The following is a 25,590-nucleotide window of genomic DNA, read 5'->3' as shown; positions in this document are numbered from 1 at the left end:
GCCACAATCAAGGACTTGAGTATTTAACAAATTACTGTGTGTCTGGAGAAGAATGACAAGGATGATGAGATGATGTAAGGTTAACAGGGTACAAGATCTTTCCCGCCCATTAACAGGCCTCACATGGAGCTTGCTGAGGAGAGGCTTGCTTGTAGAAAGGTTTTCCACACCTTTTGCTAATTTATAACTAGGCACTGAGTCATGAGGGTTGTGATGCCTTCTGACTCTGAGAAGTGTATATATACTGAGTTGGTATTTTGCTTTGGGGCTTCGATTAGAGAAGGATCTTGTGATTCCCTGGTCAAGACTCTGAGTAGTCATATGTTCAGGACCCCCCACCACCACCTCAACTGCTCAGATGTAAAGGCTCTCTTGATCCAGTGGTGTATGTAAAGTGTATAGCAATATTGCTTTGATTCAGGCAGTTAAGAGTCCTGTCTGTTGATCTTTATGCTAATTTATCTGCTTGTATTTTCTCTGACATTCAGGGGGCTGACTTTTCCCCTGAACTAGTGAATGTAATTAAAGAAGATTGTTGACCCCTTTAAAGTTGCTTTCCTTTAAAAGCAGATTAAAGAACCTGTGCTAGCAGGTCATCCTGGGTATGCTAGGGTGCTTGCTGCGGCAGATGACTAGACACACAAGGTTGGTAAGGTCTCTCCTCATATTGAATTTTTATGCTATACTTAAACATTCAACATAGGTAAAATAGCAGTAACATAGTGAAAGTGATCATGTATGACTGCACCCAGAACAGCCATAGTGGTGGACCCAGGAACTTCCAGTTGATTAATTGACTAGTTGTGTTGTAATGTGTAGTCAGTCATGACTACCCATGGCCAGAGACTCAGTTTCCTAAGAATATTGTCTAATTTCTTTGATGCAGAGGATGAGTCAAAAAGATCCAGTTTTAGGGGACTAAAATCTATAATGTCATGATCATCCATGCCCAAAGACTCAGTTTCCTAAGAATATTGTTTAATGGGGGCAGAGCCAAGATGGCAGCTGAAAAGCAGGGACTTGCTTAAGCTCTCCCCCAAATCCCTCCAAACACCAGTAAAAAAGGGCTTTGAACAAATTCTATAGCTGTGGGACCCACAAAATAGCAGAGGGAAACAGGTCTCCAGTCCAGGAGAGCCTGGATGGTCATCGGGGTGGGCCACCAGGACAGCCCAGGCTGGGAGTCAGCTGGCAGAACAGGCCCTAGGGCCATGAATCATTGAGCTGTGGCAGTTACCAGACTTCTCAACCCACAAACCTGCCAAAGAGCAGGTTAGTGGGAAACTGTGGAATTGAGTTTAGAGTGGTCTGGCCCCATCCCTGGGGGTGGCGGAGGTGGTGCAGTGGTGGTGGTGGCAGTAGCAGGAAGCTCCTGAGGCTGCTTCCAGAGCTCCAGCATCAGCTGCTTCCTGAGTCCCTGGCTCACACAGTGTGAGGAATCTAGCAGTAGATCAGAGTAGGAGTGCAAGGAGCACTTTGTGGGCACAAAGGAAGGTTCTCTTGCTGTGCCCTGCTTGGATCTGGACTGCGGTCCTGGTTGGCGGTTCTTGGGAGAGGAGCAATGCTGCTGTGACAGAGCCTGGGGTGATGGTGGAGTAGAAGTAGCTCTGAAAACAGCAGTGCTTGGACCCTAAAGCTTGGGACAAAGTACTCTCTACTCTACAAGCAGTCATATCCTGACAAAGAGCTCAAGGGTCAAGTAGTTGGCTGGGAACATGAACAGGCAGTGAAAACAAACTCAGACTCAAACTCAAACTCTAGATTCCTTTTTTGGTGACAAAGAAAATCAAAACATACAGCCAGAAGAAGTCAACAAAGTCAAAGAACCTACATCAAAAGCTTCCAAGAAAAATATGAATTGGGCTCAGGCCATGGAAGAACTCAAAAAGGATTTGGAAAAGCAAGTAAGAGAAGTAGAGGAAAAATTGGGAAGAGAAATGAGAGTGATGCAAGAAAACGATGAAAAACAAGTCAATGACTTGCTTAGGGAGACCCAAAAAAAATACTGAAGAAAATAACACCTTAAAGAATAGACTAACTCAAATGGCAAAAGAGCTCCAAAAAGCCAATGAGGAGAAGAATGCCTTGAAAGGCAGAATTAGCCAAATGGAAAAGGAGGTCCAAAAGACCACTGAAGAAAATACCACCATAAATATCAGATTGGAGCAAGTGGAAGCTAGTGATTTTATGAGAAATCAAGATATTATAAAGCAGAACCAAAGGAATGAAAAAATGGAAGACAATGTGAAATATCTCAGTGGAAAACCCACTGACCTGGAGAATAGATCCAGGAGAGATAATCTAGACATCATCTTTCAAGAAATTATCAAGGAAAATTGCCCTGATATTCTAGAACCAGAGGGTAAAATAGAAATTGAAAGAATCCACCAATCGCCTCTTGAAAAAGACCCCAAAAAGAAAACTCCTAGGAATATTGTTGCCAAATTCCAGAGTTTCCAGGTCAAGGAGAAAATACTGCAAGAAGCCAGAACGAAACAATTTGAATATTATGGAAACACAATCAGAATAACACAAGATCTAGCAGCTTCCACATTAAGGGATTGTAGGGCTTGGAATATTATATTCCAGAGGTCAAAGGAACTAGGATTAAAACCAAGAATCACCTACCCAGCAAAACTGAGTATCATGCTCCAAGGCAAAATATGGACTTTCAATAAAATAGAGGACTTTCAAGTTTTCTCAATGAAAAGACCAGAGCTGAATAGAAAATTTGACTTTCAAATACAAGAATCAAGAGAAGCATGAAAAAGGTAAACAAGAAAGAGAATTCATAAGGGACTTACTAAAGTTGAATTGTTTTGTTTACATTCCTACATGGAAAGATGATGTGTGTAATTCATGAGATCTTTCTCAGTATTAGGAGAGTTGAAGGGAATATACATACATATAGAAAGAGGGCACAGGGTGAGTTGAATATGAAGGAATGATATCTTAAAAAATAAAATAAATGTAAGGGGTGAGAGAGGAATATACTGAGAGAGGCAGAAAGGGAGAGATAGAATGGGGTAAATTATCTCACATAAAAGTGGCAAGAAAAAGCTGTTCTGTGGGGAGGGAAGAGGGGGCAGGTGAGGGGGAATGAGAGAATCTTGCTCTCACTGGATACAACTTGAGGAGGGAATAACATACACACTCAATTGGGTATCTTACCCCACAGGAAAATAAGGGATAGGGGATAAAAAAGGGGGGATGATAGAAGGGAGGGCAGACGGTGGGAGGAGGTAATCAAAAGCAAACACTTTTGAAAAGGGACAGGGTCAAGGGAGAAAAGTGAATAAAGGGGGACAGGATAGGATGGAAGGAAATATAGTTAGCCTTTCACAACAAGAGTATCGTGGAAGTGTTTTACACAATGATACATGTGTGACCTATGTTGAGTTGCTTGCCCTCCTAGGGAGGGTGGGTAGGAAGGGAAAAGGGGAGAGAATTTGGAAAGCAAAGTTTTAAAAGTAGATGCTCAAAAAAAGTTGTTTTTGCATGGAGCTGGGAAACAGGATATATAGGGAATGGGGCATAGAAATCTATCCTACCCTACAAGAAAGTAATAGGAAAGGGAATGGGGCGGGGGAGTGGGGTGACAGAAGGGAGGGCTGACTGGGGAATGAGGCAATCAGAATATGCCATCTTGGAATGGGGGGGGAAGATAGAAATGGGGAGAAAATTTAGTAACTCAAAATCTTGTGGAAATCAGCATTGAAAACTAAAATATTAAATAAAAAAAGATAAAATAAAAAAACAAGAAAAAAATAAAAGAATGTTGTTTACTTTCTTTGATGGAGAGGATAAGTCAAAAAGATCTGGGGATTTCAGTGAACTGAACATGAGTCAGTAGTCTGATGTGGCAATCCAAAACACTAATTCAATCTTAGAATTCATTAAGAGAGGTGAAGCTTCTAGGAACAAGGAGGTGATGCTGCCTTGGTCAGACCTAATCTAGAGTATCATAATATGTTCTGGGCATCACAATTTAAAAAGAACATTGATAAGCTAGAAGACATTTGTATGGAAAACAACCAGATTGGTCAAAGGCCTCCAGTTCACAGATAAGGATCAATTGAAGGGACTTGGCATATTTAGCCTACAGAAGCGAGAATTCAGAAAGGACATGATAACAAATCTGGGGTATTTGAAAGGTTGTCATGTGGAAGATGGATTGGATAAATGTTTTGTTTATTCCCACAGAGCAAAACCCAGAAGCACTGAGGTGGCAGAAGCAAAGAGGCACATTCAGGTTTGATGTTAGGAAAACTTCCCGACATTTGGAGCTGTCCAAAAGTGGGGCAGCTTGGAGGCACAGGGGATAGAGCATTGGGCTTGGAAAGAGAAAGAAATCTGGCCTCTGACACTTACTAGCTGTGTGACTTTGGGCAAGTCCTTTACTCTTGTTTGTCTCGGTTTCCTCAGTTGTAAAATGAGCTGGAGAAGGAAACGGCAAACCACTCCAGTGTCTTTGCCAAGAAAACCCCAAAAGAGGTCAGGAAGAGTCTGACACAAATGAAATGACTCAACATCAACAAAAGTGGAATAGTCTGCCTTGGGAGGTAGTGGGTCCCCCTCATTGGTGGCCTTAATCATTTGTTGAGTCTGTTGTAGTGGGGAGTCTCCGTTAGGTCTGAGTTGAACTAGACAGGTACTCAGATGAATCTCTTCCAACTTTGGTTATGCCACAGGATTGATTGCAGTGTCTAAAGAAGTTCACTGACTGGAGGAGATAAGATTAGGGGATGGAGTGGGAGGAAAAAGGGGCAATACTTTAAAGCATTTTGTTCTGCTTGTCTCAAGATAGCAAAACTATGAAAAATCTACAGAAATTGCAGAAAAGTGGACTTCACCTTGATGCAAGGAACTGTCCAGACATGGAAAATGCTGCCTCTGGAGGTAGTAAGCTCCAGAGACTGGCGGATCACCTAGAAAATGAGTTCATGTTGTGTGCAGGTTGTCCAATTCATCCTCCAAGGTTTCTTCTAGTTGTGTGAGCAGCCACTATGTCAAACCTTCCCCCACAGCTCACCTTGGTAATTTATTTTCTCCAACAAATCTAACTTAAGGAGCAGCGGAGTTTGAACTGGGGCACCTGGGTTTGAATCCTACCAGCGCTGTCACTACTTGTATGACCCGAGTTAGGGCGGCCTGGTGAAGAGGACTTGGAGGCAGAAAAACCTGGATTCAGATCTTATTTCATTCACTTAGTGTGATTCTGGGAAAGCCATCACCTCTCTGGGCTTCAGCTTCTTCATCTACATAAAATGAGGAGATTGGAAGAGATGACTTTTAAGTCTATGACTTTCAACTCTCTTCCCCAAATACTTCCTCTTTTTTTTTTTTTAAATCCCCTTGTCAGATGAAAAGGCCCACCGGCATAGCTAACACACGAACTCTAAGGGCTTTCTTTGCTCACTCTCTCTCACCCCACCATGGCATTTCCTAGATTCTCGGGATCCTTTATCAGTGTGTCTCAGGCACAAATTGGCTGCCTGCTTCTTCCCACTTGACGGAGCCTGAGTCGGAGCGAGGCCTCAGCGTCAGCCTGCGGACCAGGTCCAGAAAGGTTAGCGGGGACCCAGGGTGAGCTGCAGAGGGATGGTGTTTGTGTGAGCTAGAGTCGAGACCAGGACAACGAGAGCAGACCCGGACAAGGTGTGTAACCGAGTTCCAAAGAGCAAAGGCTACGCGGGAAAGGGTGCAGCGGCTGCAGCAGGCGCAGCGGCTGGATTTCCCCTCACCCCTTTCTGGGAGTGTCAACAGTGGCGTCACGATGGACTGGGGAAGAAAAAGCGCTGCAGCCAATCAGAGTGCCGGGTCGAAGTCTGGCTCTCTTCCCCTCCTCCCTCCCCCTTTTCTTTCTCTCTGCTCCCAGTGATGACCAGCAGAGGACGAGGAGAGGCTGAAGGAGGAGGAGGAGGAGGGGCAGGGCGGGAGCAAGCGGCCGAGGTTATAAATACCCAGGAGAGGAGCCCGCAGGCATGTCTGCCACTGAGGGGCCCCAGGCCCCGGGCCCCGGGGGCTCCCCGTGCTCTCTGCGGGTACTCCAGGACCCGCTCAGCTTCGCGCTGCTGCTGCCGTTGCTGCTGCTGCTGGCCTGGGGGCTCCTGCTCAGCCGCCAGCGCGGGGTACCCCCAGGTCCCCGGCCCTGGCCGCTGGTGGGGAACTTGGGCTTCGTGCTGCTGCCCGCGGCGCTCAAGAGGTGGAGCTCATCGCTGCCATCGCTGCTGCGCTGCGCCCCCAGGACCGGGGAGCCCCGTTTATTCAGCCCCCAGGTGACCCTTGGTCACATGGCCCGGCTCTACGGCCCCATCTTCAGCTTCTACCTGGGGCCGTACCTGGTAGTGGTCCTCTGCGACTTCCACAGCGTGCGCGAGGCTCTGGTGCAGCAAGCCGAGGTCTTCAGCGACCGGCCACGGGTGCCACTCATCTCCATCTTCACCAAGGAGAAGGGTAAGAGCCCGGGGCGCCCAGGGACCGCGCCGGTGGTGCGGGACGTGGAACGAAGGAGCCCTGGCACTGCCGGGAGCAGCGATGGGGATGGAGAGGCAGTGAGGGGTCCGGTAACACCTGCGGTGGATTGGGAGCCGGAGGACCCGGGCTAAAATTCTATCCTTATGGCCTTAAGCAGGGCTCTCTGGGCCTCAGTTTCTCCATATGGAAAACGAAGAGGTTGGAGTACAGATGAGCTCAGAGGTCCCTTCCAGGATCCTATGAGCCTGTGTCTCTTAACTCCCAGAAATACCGTTGTGGCACCTAGACTGGAGAAGCTGGTAGGCAGTCCCTGGAGTCTTCAGTGAAAGGTGCTTGCAAAAAAAAAAAAATCTTTCTTTTCTTTTCCTTCCTTTTCTCTTCCACACCCACATCTCAGCCCCCAAAGACCAAAGGTCACACTCTTCTCACCTGCGGTCTCTTGGACTCATCTGCTCCAGATGGTGTGATGCCCCTGCAGGGATTTTCAGTGCAATTCAGAGGATGCTTTAGACTAGAACCTTTTAGCTCTACCAATGGACCCCTTTTGGCAGTCTGGTGGAGTTTTTACTCTTCAGGACAATGTTTTTACATGTATATAATAAATTATATAGGAATAGAAAGGAAACCAATAATTGTGAAATAGTTATCAAAATACATACTTTTTTAAAGAAAACAAGTTTAAGTAAACCGGGTTAAAACCCCTGCTTAAAAAAAAAAACCTTCTAAGATGAAACTGGTTGGAAAGTTGTAGTAATAGAGGAAACTCATTCGATCCTTGCACTAACAGTGATGCCCACAATAAACACCCCTCTTACCCATTTTCAGCAGAACTGGCACTTTCTGAAACTCCTCAACCTGCTCCCCCCCCCCAAAAAAAAACCCAAGCAACTTCATGTTGATCCATTTTTATAAATTTATCTGGAATGACAGTCTAGTAACGTGGATTTAGAGAGCTGGCCTTGAAACCATTAAGACCTGGGTTCAGGTCTCACTTCTGGCAGAGTCTGTGTGACTCTGGAGAAGTCCCTGGGTATGTGTGGCAGGTGGCCCTCTACTAGTGGCAGAGCAGGTGTTGATCTACATAGAAATACCAATAAAACCACAGGAAGAAGTGCTCGTGTAAAATATTCTTGAGTGCAGATGGGCCACGTTCACTTAGTACAGCTGTCCATAGACAGTTAAAGGACAAATTCTATTTTCTGCTTCTGGATAAGAAATTGTAAAACCAGGTGGTGAACTTAAAAAGCTTTTCTGTTTGTTCTGTTTGTTAAAGCATAACCAATTAAAGTTTGCATATATGCCCATAGGTAACAATGGTAACCCAAAGCTTTGGGGAGTTCAAAAAAAATAAAGCTGACTTGAAGAAGCTTCGGGACTCACTGGAAAATGCCTTACAGATTGCTATAGGAGAGAACTTTTATTACTGATCACAAAGTCCTTTCTGGGCTTCATCCTTTTTTTTTTTCAGTTCAGTTCAATAAACATTAAGCACCCACTGTGTGCCAGGCAGTGTCCTTAAAAGTCTTCTTATCCCTTGCCTGCTACCTTGACTTTTGCGCATTCTATACAAAGCAAGTTTCTTGACCCTGGATTTTCAGTCCAGCTCAGCATTTAAATTTGAAAACAGTTGAACTGGGGCTACATTTTGTTTCACCAGCAGCATCCTAAAAACACTTTTCCTGTTGATCTCCACTTGGCTGTAAATTTTCCTCTTGTGTTAATAATCTTGTCCCGTGAGCATGTAAATCTGTGTTTCATCCACAGCTAATGCTACTCAATCAGAGGTGATCTGAAAATCTTTGGGGAAATCAAAAGTAGCTGCTTGGGGGGTGAGGGAAGAAATAATGGAGGGGGAGGGGGAGGGAAAGTATGAGGGCTGGATTAAAGAGTTACTTCCTAAATCATGAACTTCATCTTGAAGCAGACTGTTAGTGTGGCAAAGTGGAAATATCCCTGGATTTTTAGTCAAAGGACCTAGGTTAGGATCCTAGATCTGCAATTTATTTAACTTGTATGATCTTAGGCAAATAGTTGTAACTTCTCTGGGTGTTAGTTTCCTAGTTTATAAAATGAGAGGCTTGGACTAGATAACGCCTAAGATAATTTTCTAGCTTTAGCTCAGGATGCTATGGATCTGGGAAAGAAAATAAAGGCCAGCAACACTAACAGTTTATTTTTTAATCTTTTCTTTGTAATGTCCCTTTTAACATCTTCACTTAGCACAGTGTCTGGCACATAGTAGGTACTTAATAAATGTTTGATTGATTTACTAGAAATACAAAGATGCAAGATACCAGAGTAATAGGTTCTTTATTGACTGTCATTTAACCTCTATCTTCCCCAATTGCCTATCTGTAAAATGGGGATAATAATAGCAGCTACTTCCCAGGATTATTGTGAGGATAAATGAAATAATATTTGTTAAGCATTTTGCCAGGCACAATGCCTGACACATAATGGATGCTATATCAGTTCCAGCTATTATTTTTATTATTAGCAAGAGTATTGGTAAGAAGATAAATGTTTCATTAGAAAAAGGTAGGGGTGTCCATTCAGAAAATGGATTTTTGCAAATTGAAAAAAATAAAATTCAATTAAAGAAAATTTGAGACTATTCCAATACATAAGAAAGAATGGGAAAACGTACATCAAGTTAAGCCAAACTGGGTATTTGAAAATGATACTGCTTAGCTCTTGAAAGCAAAGGAGGAGATATGGATCCAAATCTGTGACTGATAATGGGAAAATGATGAGTTATAAATAATTAAATAGTTGCATTTGATCTGAGAGTGAAGAAACAAGAGATGCATTTAAAAGATCTGTAAAATCCTGGAATACAAATTTAAGTTGAAGATGATGAAAGCAAAAGCTATTAAAAATGGGAACATTAGGTTAGGGAATTTTTTTTTACAACTAGAGGACTTGCTCAGAAATAAGAGACAAAGGGAAGGAACAGACACTTGTTTTTGAATGTGGGTTACATTTTCTTCCAGATATTTGTGATAGGGACTGGTCTCATTTGACATTTCTATAAATCAGAATTGCAGTGATATTTTCAGATATCCAGCTGATGCTAAGATCTGGAAAGTGAAATTAATTGCTGGAGGAAAATCTTACTCTATGTGAAAGGGGCAAAAGTGGAAGAATTTCATCATAACCAAGTGAAATATTTAGGGGAAAAATAAAATCAACTGATCTATTTTGCCTCAGGAAAGAGATCTAGGTAACATTATAGACTGTTTGCTGATGCTAACACAAAATCATGCAAGTTCTGGTGCCTACACTTCAATGAAGTCAGTCAACCAGCATTTATTAAGCCCCTACTATCTGCTAATCGAGGCAGCTAGATGGCTCCGTGGATACTGGCCCTGGAGTCAGGAAGTCAAATTTGGCCTCAGACACTTGCTAGTTATGTGAACTGGACAAGTCACCTAACCTCTGTTTGTTTAATCTACTGGAGAAAGAAACGTGTGTAGTTTTGTCCTTCATTCTTGAAGAGGACCATGACATCATGGAGATGATGCCATGACCTGCAGTTGACTTTGATTTGAATGAGGGAGGTCACCAGCCTCACTTTCTCCTCCAGAGCCATCTGGGTTGAGTGGCCTGATATTGATCAGGATGACTGGAGATGGCCTAGCAGAAAGAAATGGCAAACCACACCAGCATCTTCGCCAAGAAAACCCCATGAACAACAGGGGCCATGGGGTCACGAAGAGTGAGACGTGGCTGAATGACTGAACAACAAATGTGCCAAGCACTATGAACGACCTAAATGGAGATTATCCAGAGCAGGGCTACAAAATGATCCCTAGAAGAAAAGATTTTATAGTCTGAAAACATTAGGATAAGATGTAACATGCATTAAGTGCTTTTTAAGATGAACAAAAAAGATTCTCATTATATTTCCAGTTTTATCCTTAAATGTCCTTATAGTTAACATTTACATAGTGCTTACTATGTGCCAGGTACTGTCCTAAGTGCTTTACAATTATTATCCCATTTGATCCTCACAATAACTCTGGGACGTAGGTGCTATTATTATCCTCATCTTACAGCTGAGAAAATTGAGGAAGGGGGTAAATGACTTGCCCAGGATCACAATGTGTCTAAGTGTCTGAGGCTGGATTTGAACTGTCTTCCTCCAATATTTGTAACTTTGCCCTTCAATCATTTTAGCCAATCTGATGGGTGTAAAATGATATCACAAGGTTGTTTCAATTTGCATTTCTCTAATCAATAATGATTTAGAGCATTTTTTCCATATGATTATAAATTATTTTGACTTCTTCATCAGAAAACTTCCTGTTCACATGCTTTGACCATTTCTCAATTGGACAATGACTTGTATTCTCATAGATTTGACAAAGTTTTTTATATATTTTAAATATGAGACCTTTATCTGAGAAATTATCTATAAAATCCGCCCCCCCTCCAATTTTCTGCTTTCCTTGTGATCTTGGCTACATTTATTTGTACAAAGGCTTTTTGATTTAATGTAATCAGAATTATCCATTTTATACCCCACTGTTACAGCAATAAATGACTAAATGCCCAAATTAACTACAAAAGACCTATGAAGGAAGATGCTATCTGCATCCAAAGATCTAACAAATAGAAGTACGTATAGAATGGTTTTACATATATATAAATATACATATTTAAATCTAATGGTAGCCATTTCTAGGGAGGGGTGAGAAAAAAGGGAAAAAAGTTACATGATAACTTTATTATATATTTAAAAAGGATAGAAAGTTGTACATAATAGATTTGCAATTTCGTATGCAATCATCCTTTTTTTTTCACTATTCTACTATATTATGGAAATGCTTATTTCTTAAGTTCAGAATAAAATAAATAAAATTTAATACAAAATAGGAAAAAAAAACTCAAGTCTTCCTAACTCCAATCTCAGTGTTCTATCCACTGTGGTTCCTAGATGCCTTGGAATGGCTTTGGTGGGTGTATCTCTTGCTGGCTTATCTTTAAACTGATTTTGCTCTCCACTGCTTCTCACAATTTTTGGAAGCAATATTTTCCATTACATTCCACAAATTTTTTCCATAAGATCTTACAAATGAGTTCATATTCTAAACCATTTTGCCCTTGGCTGCCATACCTCCCCTCTTGGCAAGGAAACCAAATGTTTGCTGGCTAAAGTAATTTCCAGGCTCTTTTGGTCTCCTTGTTATGTTGATTGATTTACATTGGTTAAACTTCCTTCAGAGATGGGAACAATCTAAACGTACCCATTTCCCATTTTTCTGTTGTTCTGGTCAATAGCTGGTTCAAATACGTCAAGTTGGAGTTGTCGAGATTGTCTTCTTTTTCTTCTTCTGGTTTGATATTGGTTTTAATCTTTGCTGGCAGTGTTATTATACACAAACAACAATATTTGGGAATGATTTCCATACCTTTAACCAGTTATTTTCCTATCCATTAAAATATAATCAATTTTAGTTTTTTTACAATAATGTTCAATATATCTAATGCCTCTAGACTTCTTGAAGAAATTATTCATTATCTATGGGCATGAGGTTAATCTATAAGCCTTAGACTTCTCTCATTTCTACTGTCAAATGAGATGTATGTAAAACAATTGGTAAATTGCCATATAAATGTTATTATTTTTATTCTATTATTTGAGCTATTATTTTTATTCTCATGGGAGGAACTACTGAACGGAATAGGGTAAGAGATTGGACCCATGATTTCATGGACATAGGGAACACTCAGACGGGGAAACTCCTTCTGCCAATGTAGTTTGGCACTTTTTCTACAACTTAAAGTCTTAGAAAATTGCCTGGACACTGAGAGGTTAAGTGATTTGCCCCAGGGTTATACAGCCAGTATGCGTCAGAGGTGGGATTTGAACTTCTTGACTTAAAGGCCAGCTTTCTATGCCATGTCATATTCTTTCTTTCTGAAAGAAAGGAATAAAAGCATTAAAAAATTGGAGGAAGGTTGAAGGTGGTATACCTTTAAAAAAAAAAGGCTCTATGTACCCAAATAGATTAAAATTACTGTTTCATTTCAATACTTAAGGGATCTGATTTCACTGATGTAGGACTGTAGATATTCTGTTTACTGAGGCAGATTACAACTCCTTCCAAACCTTAGAGGATGGTATTTGAGTTTCTGGAGCAGAAAAAATTATGATCACTTCATGGACAACCCTTTGGTAATGAGTCCCTTTGAATTGAAGCAAGCCAGTCCCTAGAAGATAAACATGGACCTAGATATGAAAGATCATCTCATAAAGAAAACAGAGGAACAAATAAGAAATTGCTTTTCATATTTATGACCAAACAAGGAATAGAGAGGATCCCAAAGATAAAATGAACAATTTTTGTTACATAATTTTAAAAAGGTTTTACATAAAAAGAGGCAATGCAGCAAAAATTAAAAGGGAAGTAGTTAACACAGAAAAAAATCTGCAGCAAATTTCTTTGATAAAGGTCTCGTTTCCAAAATATATAAGGAATAAAATTTATAAGAATATGCATTTTTAAGAATAAGAGCCATTCCCTAACTTGTGAATTGTCAAAGGATATGAACAAGCATTTCTCAAGGGAAGAAAGCCAAGCTATCTATAGTCATAGGCAAAAAAGTTCCAAGTCATCAGCAATTAGAAAAATCAAGTTAAAGCAATTCTGAGATTTTATCTCACAACCTTCAGATTAGCAAAGTTGACAAAATGTTGGAGGGACTTCAGGAGAACAGACATATTAATGCATTGTTGGTGGAGCTGTAAATTAATTGGTCCAGCCATTCTCAAGAGCAATTTGGAACTAAGCCCACCAAATCACTAAACTGTACATAATAACCCTTGACCCAGTGGTGTCAAGTAAGTTAGACATGCCCCAAAGAGATCACAGAAAGAGAAGGTCCTACATATGCAAAACTATTTATAGCAGCTTTTTTTGTGATGCCAAAGAACTGGAAATTAAAGAGGTTCCTATCAATTGGGAAATAGCTAACTGCTTAATTATGATGTATATGTGTAATCAACTGTGATTACAGAGGACTAAGGATGAAGCATGCTAACCAACGCTAACCACCTCCTGACAGAGAGGTTATAGATACAAGGTATAAAATGAGATATACATTTAAAACATGACCAATATCATGGAATTTTTTTTTCTTTTTACTTGACTATGCTTATTTTTTACAAGGGTTTCATTTTTGTTTTTTTTTGTTTTTTGTTGTTTTGATTTTTTTTTTCCAGGGTAGGGATGGGAGGTAAAGGTGGGAGAAGAAAATAAATGCTTGATGTTTGAAAAAAAAAAAACCCAAACTAATTTTAAAAAGATGACAAACTGGCCTATAATTGATACCTTTCCAAGCTGGTACACTTCCCGAGCTCCCACTCTATTGACATTACCTTTAAGAATCTAGGGTCATCTCCGCAGTACAAGGAAGTATTGGGAAGAACTGATTTGGGAGAAATTACTGTGATATACATTTAATTATACCTTCATTGTTGAGATTATATCTCCATAATGCCTCTAAAAATAAAGGTGGTAAATTAGGGGAGCCAAGATGACAGAATGGAGAAAACCAGCAACTGAGTTCTCCCAACATTTCCCCCCAAACAATTTTAAAATCTTAAACCTGAAAGTTGGTTAAAGGAGGCAAACAGAGCTAGGTGATAGAAAACTTATATTACTTATACATTTATTCATTCATTCATTCCCTTTAAGCATAGAGAACAGACATGATCATGGATTGAGCCAGACAGAATCTGACTGACTTGTACAGAGGAATGAACAGGTTTTTATATTCTTTAGAACCATCAGAATTCAGCATGTTACTCAATTTTATGATCCCCATGTATGTTTAACCGCAAGACCCTTAATGGAATAGGTTTGTAAATACAAGTATGTTGACAAAAGTCGGTCAAAGTATATACCTGTAGAATATTAAGCAAGGTAGTCTCTCGGGATTAGGGTCTCATCCCTTAATGGTTAACAGGGTAAAGAAGGTTATTAGGTCAGCCCTATCTGGCCTTGTATACAGAGAAAAGATATTCTCTGAGCAAACTTTAGAGAACAAAGAAGTCCAGATCCTGGCTCTTCAAGTGGGTCATTAATTCAGGCTCTGGGCCTTATTGAAATTGCAAAAATGATATAAAATGGTATAAAATTTTCCACAAAAATTAATGTCTCAAATCCAATTCCAGAGTGAGATATTTTTCTTTTCCAAGACAAATTAGGAGGTCAGAAAGAGAAATCTATGTGTGACAAGGGGGTGGAAGCTGACCTGAATTCAGCCCATGTGGATGAAACACCAGTGGTGGGAGCAGAGGGTGGTGAGGGAAGCAATAGCAGCTTCATGAATTCTCAAGCCAGAGACAGTAAAGGGACCTAGTAACTGGTCAGAAAGAAATTATAGGGGAGCTCAATGCTAGCACTGAATATTGGACCAGACGCTGCTTGGCAGCTCCATTGTCCATACTCACTTCTGGGTTCATAGTTCAAGGGCAGAGACGAGCACTTTTGATTAAGAGGAAGTGAAAGCCCTGAGGGGCAGTATCACTTTTGGTCACTAGGGATGAGGGACCCTCAGGAACAGCATTACTTCTGGTCCCAAGGGAGCAGGAGCCCTGATGAGTAGTATCAATTTCAATTCCAAGAGATCAGGGGCCCTTCCTTGGCAAGGACCAGGGTGCAGACCAGGAGAGCATAACAACACCTCTCCCCAGATCATACCACCTTGGAAGCACCACAAACTTCCAAACCCCCAGAACTAGTTCTGAAAACAGCAGTGCTAAAAAGCCTGAAGCTTGAGACAGTGTCCTTCCTTGCCCACACATTGGAAACAGAGCCCAACATTAACATAAAGTTCAAAATTAAAAAAAAAAATTGGGTGAAAAAGTGACCAAATGACAAAAAAAAAAAAAAAATAGGCTGACCGTAAAAAGCTACAGGGAAGATCAAGAAACAAACTCAAAAGAAGACATTGAAGTCAGAACAGCTAAAACAAAGCCTCAAAGGGAAAAAATATGAATTGGACACAAGCCCAACAATAATTCCTAGGAGAGCTAAAAAATGATTTCCAAAATCAGAGTGGTAGAGGAAAAACTAGGTAAATAAATGAAAGCAAAGGAAGAAAATTATGAAAAGACTATTAACAGCTTGGTAAAGGAGGCACAAAAAATACTAAAAAAGTAACATCTTAAAAAGCAGAATTAGCCAAATAAAAAAAAAGGTACAAAAATTCACTGAAGAAAGTAATTCCTTAAAAACTAGAATTGGGCAAGTAGAAGCTGATGGACTCTACAAGACATCAAGAAACAATAAAACAAAGTCAAAAATGGAAAAAAAAGAAGAAAATGTGAAATTTCTCATTGAAAAAACAGCTAACCTGGAAAACAGATTGAGGAGACATAATTTAAGAATTATGGGACTCACTGAAAGCCATGATCAAAGGAAGAGCCTAGACATCGTATTTTAAGAAATTGTCAAGGAAACTACTTGAAAGAGAGCCCAAAATGAAAATTCCCTGGAATGTTATAGGCATAAAAATCTCACAAAGAAATGCAGAAAAGCAGAAATATTAAATGCACCCTTTCCAGATAACACAATAAAATTACATTCAATAAAGGGCCATGGAAGCATAGATTAAAAATTATTTGGAAACTAAGTAATCTAATCCAAGAATGAGTGGGTCAAGGAACAAATCATAGAAATAATAAATAATTTCACTTAAGAGAATGACTGCAACGAGACAACATTTAAAATTTGTGGGATGCAGCCAAAGCAGAACTTAGGGAAAATTTTTTATCTCTAAATGCGTACATCAATAAAAGAAAGAGGAGATCAGTTAATTGGGCATTCAATTAAAAAAAACTAGGAAAAGAATAAATTAAAAGTCCCCAATTAAACACTAAAATCTTGAAAATCAAAGGAGATATTAATAAACTTGAATGTAAAAAACAAAACAAAACACAGCACAATCTTTGAACTAATAAATAAAACTAGGAGCTAATTTTATGAAAAAACCCAATAAAATGGATAAACCTTTGCTTAATTTGATTTTAAAACGAAAGAAGAAAGTTAAAATACTAGTATCAAAAATGAAAAGGATGAATGCACCACCAATGAAGATGAAATTAAAGCAATTATTAGAAGTTATTTTGCCCAATGATATGCTAGTAAAACTGACAATCTAAGTGAAATGGATGAATAGTCACAAAAATTTAAATTGTCCAGATTAAGAGTAGAGGAAACAGAATACTTAAATAACCCCATCTTAGAAAAAGAAATTGAATAAGCCATCAATGAGCTCCCTAAGAAAAATCTCCCAGGCCCAGATGGATTTACGAATGAATTCTATGAAACATTTAAGGAATAATTAACCCCAATACTATGTAAACTAATTAATCCCAATACTATATAAACTAATTAAAATAGAGGAAAGAGTCCTATCAAATTCCTTTTATGACACAAATATGGTTTTGATACCTAAACCAGACAGAGCAACAACAGAGACAGAAAACTATAGAATAATTTCCTTAATATCAATGCAAAAATTTTAGATAAAATACTAGCAAGGCGATTATACCACATATGACAAACATTGTGCACTATGACCAGGTGGGATTTATATCAGGAATACAAGCTGTTCCAATATTAGGAAGACTATCAGCATAACTGACCATATCCGTAACAAAAACAACAAAAACATATATCAATAGATGCATAAAAAGCTTTTGACAAAATTCAACACCCATTCCTTAAAAAAAAAAAAAAACACTAGAAAAGCACAAGGAATAATGAGATTCTTTCTTAAAATGATAAGTAGTATCTATCTGAAGCCAAAAGGAAGCATATTCTGTAATGGGGATAAATTTGAAGCCTTCCCAATAAGATCGGGGTGAAGCAAGGACGTCCATCATCACCACTATTATTTGACATTTTACTAGAAATGCTAGCTCTAGCAATAAGATGAGAAAGAGAAATAGAGGGAATAAAAATAGGCAAGGAAAAAACAAAAACATTTATCTTTGCAGATGATATGATGGTATACAATAGAGAATCAACTAAAAAAACTAGTTGAAACAATTAACAATTTCAGGAAAGTTGTAGGATGTAAAATAAACCCATATAAATCATCAGCATTTCTATTTGATTGATATTATAAGAAATAAATATAAGAAATAATGAGCAGGATGGTTTCAGAAAAACCTGGGAAGACTTATATGAACTAAAGCAAAGTGAAGCAAGCAGAACCAGGAGAACATTGTACACAGTAAAAGCAATATTGTAATGATGATCAACTATGAAAGACTTAGCTACTCTGATCAAGACAACAATCCAAGATAATTCCAAAGGACCCATGATGAAAAACGCTATCGAACTCCAGAAAGAGAACTGATGAACTCTGAATGCAGAGTGAAGCATGTTTTTCACTTTATTTTTCTTTATTTATTTTTGTCTCTTTTCTTTTACAACATGTTTAATATGGAAATATGTTTTGCATGACTTCACATGTATAAATGATATCAAATTTCTTGCCTTCTCTAGGAGCGGGAAGGGAGAAATAGAATTTGGAACTAAATTTTTTTTTAAAAGATTGTTAAATTTTTTACATATGATTGGGAAATATTTAACAAAATAATACATTTAAAAATAAAGATGGTAAAATTAAACTATGCCAGATTATTTTCATTAACTCACAAAAGGATAGTGAAAAATAATCAAATTATGACTTTAAGAATAATGTGGATTAATGTAATTAATCTTTCAGGAGTCTGAAGCAAGTTACTAGATAATGTTAGATTTCATCCCTAGAATCAAGCAACATGTATTTGAGTGCCTTGAGTGTGTTTGTAGGAGACTCCAAGTGCTGTTAGATAGGGTTCCTGACCTCAAAAAGCTCAGAAGCTACTGTGTTAATCCAAAAGGAAGATGAACTCTGCATTTAAAATGATCTCTGCTAACAAAAAAGCCGTACAAAATGAACTTATTACATGTCTATAATGTGCAATAAGGATGAGGCCTGGACTTGTGACTTCATGGTGTAAGGAGCTCCTGGTAAGGAGCTCTCTCTATTAATGCAGATTGGCAATTTATAGTCTTAGAGAATTGCCCAAAACAATGACTTGCCCAGGGTCACACATCAAGAATGTGTCAGACTTGAGACTTGAATCTAGGTCTTCCAGCTCATTTTACATTTGAGGAAATTGAGGCAAAAAAGGTTAAGTGACTTGCCCTGGGTCAGACAGCTAGTAAGTGTCTGCAGTCAGATTTGAACTCAGGAAGAAGAATCTTCCTGACCTCAAGCGCAGCACTCTATCCATTGCACCACTTAGCTTCCTTATTTGAGAAATTAACATTTTGAATAATAGCATAATAGCAGTTTCCCTTGACTGTCCAGCTATGCCAGAATATTATTAATTTTCATTCGACGATATTCCAAACCTAGTGTCGTTCAACTGACTTTTAGATTTTCTACCTTCTTATCAGTGATAGCTATTTGGGGGCCATCTCCAGTTATCCTGATCTATATCTTGTCCCTGGACCCAGATGGCTCCAGAGGAGCCTTTGCAAAGCCCTGCCTCACTTAAATCCAATTCACATTCAAGTCATAACATCATCTCCCTGATGTCACCGTCCTCTTTGAGAACAGAGTACAAACAACGATAGCTATTTATAAGGGGAGTGAACATTAGATGAAGAGTTAGATGTTGTATGTTCTAGTCTTCACTCTGCTACAGATCAGCTGTGCAATCTTGGGTAAATCCCCTCCTCGGATCTCAGTTATAAAATGAAAGGGGTTAGATAAGAAGATCTACAGGGCTCCTTCCTGCTCTACAACTCTGCGGTTCCAGTTTGTCCCTTTTTCATCTTGCACACAGTAGGCATTTCATAAAGTTTTTAAAAACTGAACTAGACTGAACTGAATCCCTCCTTTCCAACTACCCCCGCCACACCCCAACAAACAAACATTATACCTTTCCAATTCACGTGACTCAACTCTTAAGTGTTCCACCTCGCCTGCCAAGGTCATCCACTGCATCCTGCACCATCACCAATCATCTTGACTTCCATGACCCAGGAAGAGAGAGTGAGGATGATGACTCTGCACAACTCTCCCTCACTTAAATCCTCACTTAAAACATCACCCTTGTGATATCACTGGTCCTGTTTGAAAACAAAGGATGAACAACAGCAAAAACAGTAGCTGTGGTAATTGTGCTCATATAGTCAGGGAACTGATGTTATTTCTTGTACTCCTGAAACGTTTGGTCAAATTCTTGTCCGGCTACTTTGAAATATACTTTTGAAAAATAGTAAGGAGAAATAGGATCTTAGATTTGGGAAGGGAAGAGGGAAGGGGAAAAGGTAAGGAAGGGAAGAGGGAAGGGGAAAGGGAAGGGGAAAGGGAAAGAGAAGGGAAGGGGAAAGGGAAGGGAAGGGAAGGGAAGAGGGAAGGGAAGGGAAGAGGGAAGGGAAGGGAAGAGGGAAGGGAAGGGGAAAAGGTAAGGAAGGGAAGAGAGAAGGGAAGAGAAGAGAAGGGAAGGGAAGGGGAAAGGGAAAGGGAAGGGGAAAGGGAAGGGGAAAGGGAAAGAGAAGGGAAGGGGAAAGGGAAAGGGAAGGGGAAAGGGAAGGGAAGGGAAGGGAAGGGTAAAGGAAAGGGGAAAGGGCAAAGGGAAAGAGAAGGGAAGGGGAAAGGGAAAGGGAAGGGGAAGGGAAGCATGGAGGTCCAATCCTTTCAGCATGCAAATGAAGAAGCAAGGGCCCAGGGAGGTTGGGTAACTTTTCCCCAAAGTGTGTCACCCAGGAGGTAAGCAGGAGGGTGGGATTTGAACCTGGGTTCTACAAGTTCTATCCATGGCTCAAATATAGAACCACATAGCATTTAAAGGAAAAGCTCTGGCATGAGGCAACACCACCAGCTTTTTTTGAAAACCAGTACTGATTCATTCATGTGTGAAACAATAACACCTACCTTTCAGAGTTGTTGTGAGGATAAAATAAGAAAATTTTTATAAAGCACTTTGCAAACCTTAAAGTGCTATATAAATGCTATTATTATTATACAGGTCACCTCTCCTACTAAATTGTAAGGGGTTCGGATCAGAAACAGCATCATTTCATTCTTTTGTGACCCTTGGAACCTGCCCATTGCCTTAGTAGACAGTAAATATTTGGTGAATTGGATTGGACTTCCACAGACTGCTATCATATACTATAGCTCGTTGCCCTCACTCTTGTCCATGATATTAGTCTCCTCTCAGGAAAAGAACTTCAGATGGGAAATGGGAGTGGGGAGGGTAATACAGACTTAAAAAATTTTTTAATCTGTCAGAAATATCAGGGCTGGCAGCAGAGCTGAGCTTTTCATTAGACCCATATGGTCTGTGTAACCATTGGCCCAGCCATTTGACCTCTTGGTGTCCGAGGCAGAGTTCTCTCACACTATAAAGAGAGTGGCTGATTTGCCTGGGTGGAAGGAGCTTCCACAATGGGAAGCCCCTGCTCTGATGAAATCTCATGCTCTGACCCAAACTAAAGAAAATGTCAGGAGGTCCTGAATACCAGAATGCTGATTGTGCCTGTCTCCTTGTTTAGCAGTCAGTTTCATTTTGGGGTCAGCATCTGGTTATTTAAATTATTTTTAAGTTCTTGGAGAAAAAACAAACATTGTTTGGAAAATGAGGTGGGGGTGGGGGGCAGAGAGAGGAGAGAGAGAGAGAGAGAGAGAGAGAGAGAGAGAGAGAGAGAGAGAGAGAGAGAGAGAAAAGAGAGGGGGAGGAAGGGAGAAAGAGAGAGGAGAGATAGACAGACAGGGACAGAGAGATACAGAGAGACAGACAGAGAGCAGAGAGAGAGAAATTCCCCAGGAAGGAGGTCCAGAGAACGCTACATAACGAAGCGTCAAGGCAGAAGAGGAGCCGTATAGAAAGAGAACCAACTCTGAAGTCAGAGGACTTCAAGTTCTGCCTCTGATGCTGACTAGCAGGTCACTTAACTTTCCTCAGTCTCAGTTTCTTCATCTGAAAAACAAGGGGGTTGAATGAAATGGCCTCTGAGGTCCCTTCCAGCTTCAGATCTATCATCCTTTAAGCAGATGACCTCTAAGTTCCCTTTTGGGTCTAAATCTGTGATCTTATGGTCCCTGCCAAAATAATAACAAGCAATTCTCTAATACTTTTAAGGTTTGCAAATCTTACTTCATTTTATCCCCACAACAACCCTGTGAGGCAGGTGCTGTTATTATCCCCATTTTACAGATGTGAAATCACAGGGCTATCAAGTATCTGCAGGTGGATTTGAATTCAGGTCTCTTCCTGACTCCAAGTCCAGTGCTCTCTTCACTGTACCATCTAGCTGCCAGTAGGTGGATGAGCAGGTCTACACTTTCTCTTATTTGGTGGAAAAATGGTTTTCAAAAGAAACCAGCTGGTCCAGAACTGAGCAGGAGGAGGAGAGCTTTCCAGATTGCTTTTGGCACATTGAGCAGCGCTTCTCATGACCTCTAATTTCTCCTAGAAATAAAGGGTCACTCTTTTTAACATCAATGTTTTTACTCGTTGATACTGCAAAATTGTGAGCCGTGGAAACACCATGGTCTCTAAAGAATTAAAATTGTGCGTCACCCAAAGGATTAGAGAGAAGCATGTGATAGGCAACAAACACTCTCGTTTATTTTCTGATGCTATGACCACCCTGGTGCTGACCGTCATTACTTCATGCATGGACTACTGTATAGCCTTCCCTGCCTCAAGTCTCTCCCCATTCTAGCCCATTAGGTCTAGAACACTCTTTCTAAAGCACAAGTCTGACTATATCATCCTCCACTTCAATAAACTCTGTTGGCTGCCAATTATCTTCACCATTAAATATAAATTACTATGTTTTAGCATTCAAAGTCCTTCAAAACCTGTCCAATTCTGACTTTTCCATTCTTCTTATACCTTTCTGCCTTCCATGTGCTCAACAATCCAGTGACACTAGCCTCCTTGCATAAGACACTTCATTCATATCCTGATTCCATGCACTTTTGTTGAGTGAACTCCATGTCTGAAACTTATCTCCACCTCCTGGCTTCCTTGGCTTCCTTCACATCTCAACTAAAGTCGCATCCTCTTCAAGCCTTTTCTTGGCCTTTCCTTGGTGCTAGTGGTTCTCTTCTGTTGACAATCTCCTATTTATCCTATATAGTGTTTTTTGTATACTTAGTTGTTTGCGTGTTATTTCATGAGGTTGTGATTTCCTTGAGGGCAGAGTATATGGACTTTTCTTTGTTTCCCTGGTGCTTAGTATAGTGCCTGGCACATTGTAGATGTTTAATAAATGCTTGGTGGCTTAATTAGAGCAAGAGGTTGTAGATGGATAACTCAAAACTATCAGTATTGATGGAGGTAACACGTAGTCATCCTTCACTAGGGGTAAGTAGCATTTTCTGTTTTAAATGAACGAAAAGGATTACTGTACTCAGGAATTTCTTCCCATTTCCCCTAAGTACTTTTTGCTACAATTTAAACCTAAGAAAAAGGGAAAAGAGAAAAAAAATCTCAAGAGAAAACCTGTTCATTGGCACCTAGATAATATCTCTTTGCATATTTAGTCCAATTCTTTTAAGTTCCCTTTGATAGTTTGCTAGAGCTTATCATATGTTATTCATTTGTGATTAAGTCATTTCAGTCACATCTAACTCTTTGTGACCCCATTTGGAGTTTTCTTAGCAAAGATACAGGAGTAGTTTGTCATTTCCTTCTCCAGCTCATTTTACAGATGAGGAAACTGAGGCAAACAGCATTAAGTGACTTGCAAAAGGTTATACAGTTACTAAGTGTCTGAAGCCAGATTTGAACTCATGATATGAGTCTTCCTGATTCCAAGCCCAGTGCTCTGTGTACCACCTACCTACGTTATTCATGCATGCCCCCTAAGTCCTTACTTAGCCAATTTTGTCCTAGAATCTTGAATCTTTACTATTAGGTATTTTACTAATAGAATACTAATAGAATAACATAGCTCTTATCCAGATTGGCTACTGAGGGAGACGCCTGCTCTTTTTTTCACTTAATTCAATGATGTTTATCTTCTTTGGCCCATGGATGGCCCTTATTCTGTTGTAATATGCTAGGTACTCTTAGTACCTTGTGAGGTCCCTTTGGATCTATTCTGAAGAAAGACCCTTCTGTCCTTATATCTGCCAGTATCCCACACTGTCTGTATTAAGCCACAGCAGTTGCTTAATAAATAGTTGTTTGATTCTAAAAATCAGTTAAATTAATGAAACATATGCTTTCTAACCAAATATTTTTTTAAAATGCAGACCATCTTCAGAGTACTAGGCAGATGAACCAAAACACTGAGGTCTCAGCCAGGGTTCTTTGCTTAACACACTTCCCTATTATAAGTCACTTGGTATTGACCTATGATCGGTAACAAAAGTGGCAATTTCAATCTTGTATGTCTAACCTTTTCTGAGAACTTCCGTGTTTCATTTCCCTCTTGGGATGTCCTCTTTTACTTCCTGTCTCATTTTGCGAGAATCATGCTGAAAGCTGTTCTTTCATTAGCAGCCTCTGTTCTTGGAAAGAGAGTATCCATGCTGGGTTAGAATATTTCAAATTTGTCTTCTCCTTCTCCTCCTCTTCTCCCTCTTTTCTCCTCCTAATTTATTAGGCAGAGTGATAGAGTAACAGTAACATGGGATTAGGAATCAGAAAACTTGGGTTGGGTTATAATTCTACCACTGAAAAAGCCTGACAGTCTTAAGCTATTTGGCATTTAATTTCCCTTATCCTCTGTTCCCTCATCTGTAAGATGGGGGATGATATCAATTCTGCCTACCCCACAGATTGTCAGGAAAATCACGACACAAAAATAATCAACGTATCTATTCAGTACTAACAAAAAACGGAAAAAAAAGAAAAAGAAAAAAAAACAAAAAAAAAACTGGGAAGTGACTATCATAAAAGAAATTCCATTTAAAATAACTATAAAATGCATTAAGTATCTGGGAATTAACTTATGAGACACATTCAAACCAATATATATTTAATTGCAGAATACTCTATAAAAATAGTGATAGAGCCTAGAGCTATGATTTAGGACCTGAACCCAGATCTCATTCCACTACCCCAGTGGTATCAAATACAAATAGAAGCAGGATCACTAAACCATACATAAGGGTTTCTTTGGGTGATATTTTGACTTAGAAAGCACACACATTAATATTGTTTGTGTTGTATTATATTTTTATTTATTTTGTAAAACATTTCCCAATGATATTTTAGTCTGGTTCAACTGTGGGAGAGTTGTGCACCGCATTGGTCTCTCAGGGCTACCACATGCATTCTCTCATCGTAGAATTAAAGAAAGATAAGTATTTGGAGAGAGATGTATTCATTGCCTAGGGTTGGGCTATTTTTTATAGTAAGAATGATGCTATTACCTAAACTTATATGCAGATTTGGCGCTATACCAAACTACCAGGAGTATAATTTATAGAACTAGAAAAAAACAATAACTACATTCACATGGAGGAAAAAAAGGTCTAGAATCTCCTTGATGAAAAAGGGAACATAGTGTTACCAAACTTCAAACTATGTAAAGCAGTAATGGTCAAAACTATGTGGCAACTAGTTAAAAAAATCAATTAATTTAACATTAAATTAATTAACTTCACTAATTATATTAGTGAAACAGCTTGAATAAATAAGCCACAGAAGTAGTCTAGTACCATTGCCCAGTGCTTGAGAAATTCCAGAACATAAGTTACTGAGGGAAGGACTCCTGAGTTTATTAAGAGTTTCTGGGAAATCTAGAAAGCAGTTTGGCAGAAATTAGATTTAGACTAGTATCTTACACTATACTTCACAATAATTTTAAATCCATATGTGACCTAAATATAAAAGATCATATCATGAAAAAGTATCATTGGAGACTGGAAAGAGATCATTGTCCCAAATTTGACTAGAGAGAAATATCATAAGGAAATAAAAGACGGAGTAGATCCCAAAGACAAAGCAATGCCTTTAAATCAATGCCTTTAAAATATGAGAAACTAGGGGTGGAGATTGAGGAAGGTAAATATTTATACCAGATATATCTGATAAAACTGCCATTTCTGAGGAGATGAATGATCCAA

The 25,590-nt window shown here is 39.5% G+C and overlaps 1 protein-coding gene across 1 annotated transcript in view; it reads left to right on the top strand.

Moving 5' to 3' along the window:
* Window positions 1-5,969: 5,969 nt before the first annotated feature.
* The window catches only part of LOC118854098 (cytochrome P450 2U1), a 41,099-nt gene continuing 21,478 nt past the window's right edge, over window positions 5,970-25,590 (top strand). Inside the window, exon 1 of the mRNA XM_036764421.1 lies at window positions 5,970-6,456. Within this exon, the coding sequence (XP_036620316.1) occupies window positions 5,985-6,456 (472 nt within the window). The 5' untranslated portion in view covers window positions 5,970-5,984. The remainder of the gene's footprint in view (window positions 6,457-25,590) is intronic.

The sequence above is a fragment of the Trichosurus vulpecula genome, chromosome 6 (assembly GCF_011100635.1).
Source record: "Trichosurus vulpecula isolate mTriVul1 chromosome 6, mTriVul1.pri, whole genome shotgun sequence".
Taxonomy (NCBI): Eukaryota; Metazoa; Chordata; class Mammalia; order Diprotodontia; family Phalangeridae; genus Trichosurus; species Trichosurus vulpecula.
This window is presented reverse-complemented; position numbering and strand designations above follow the sequence as displayed.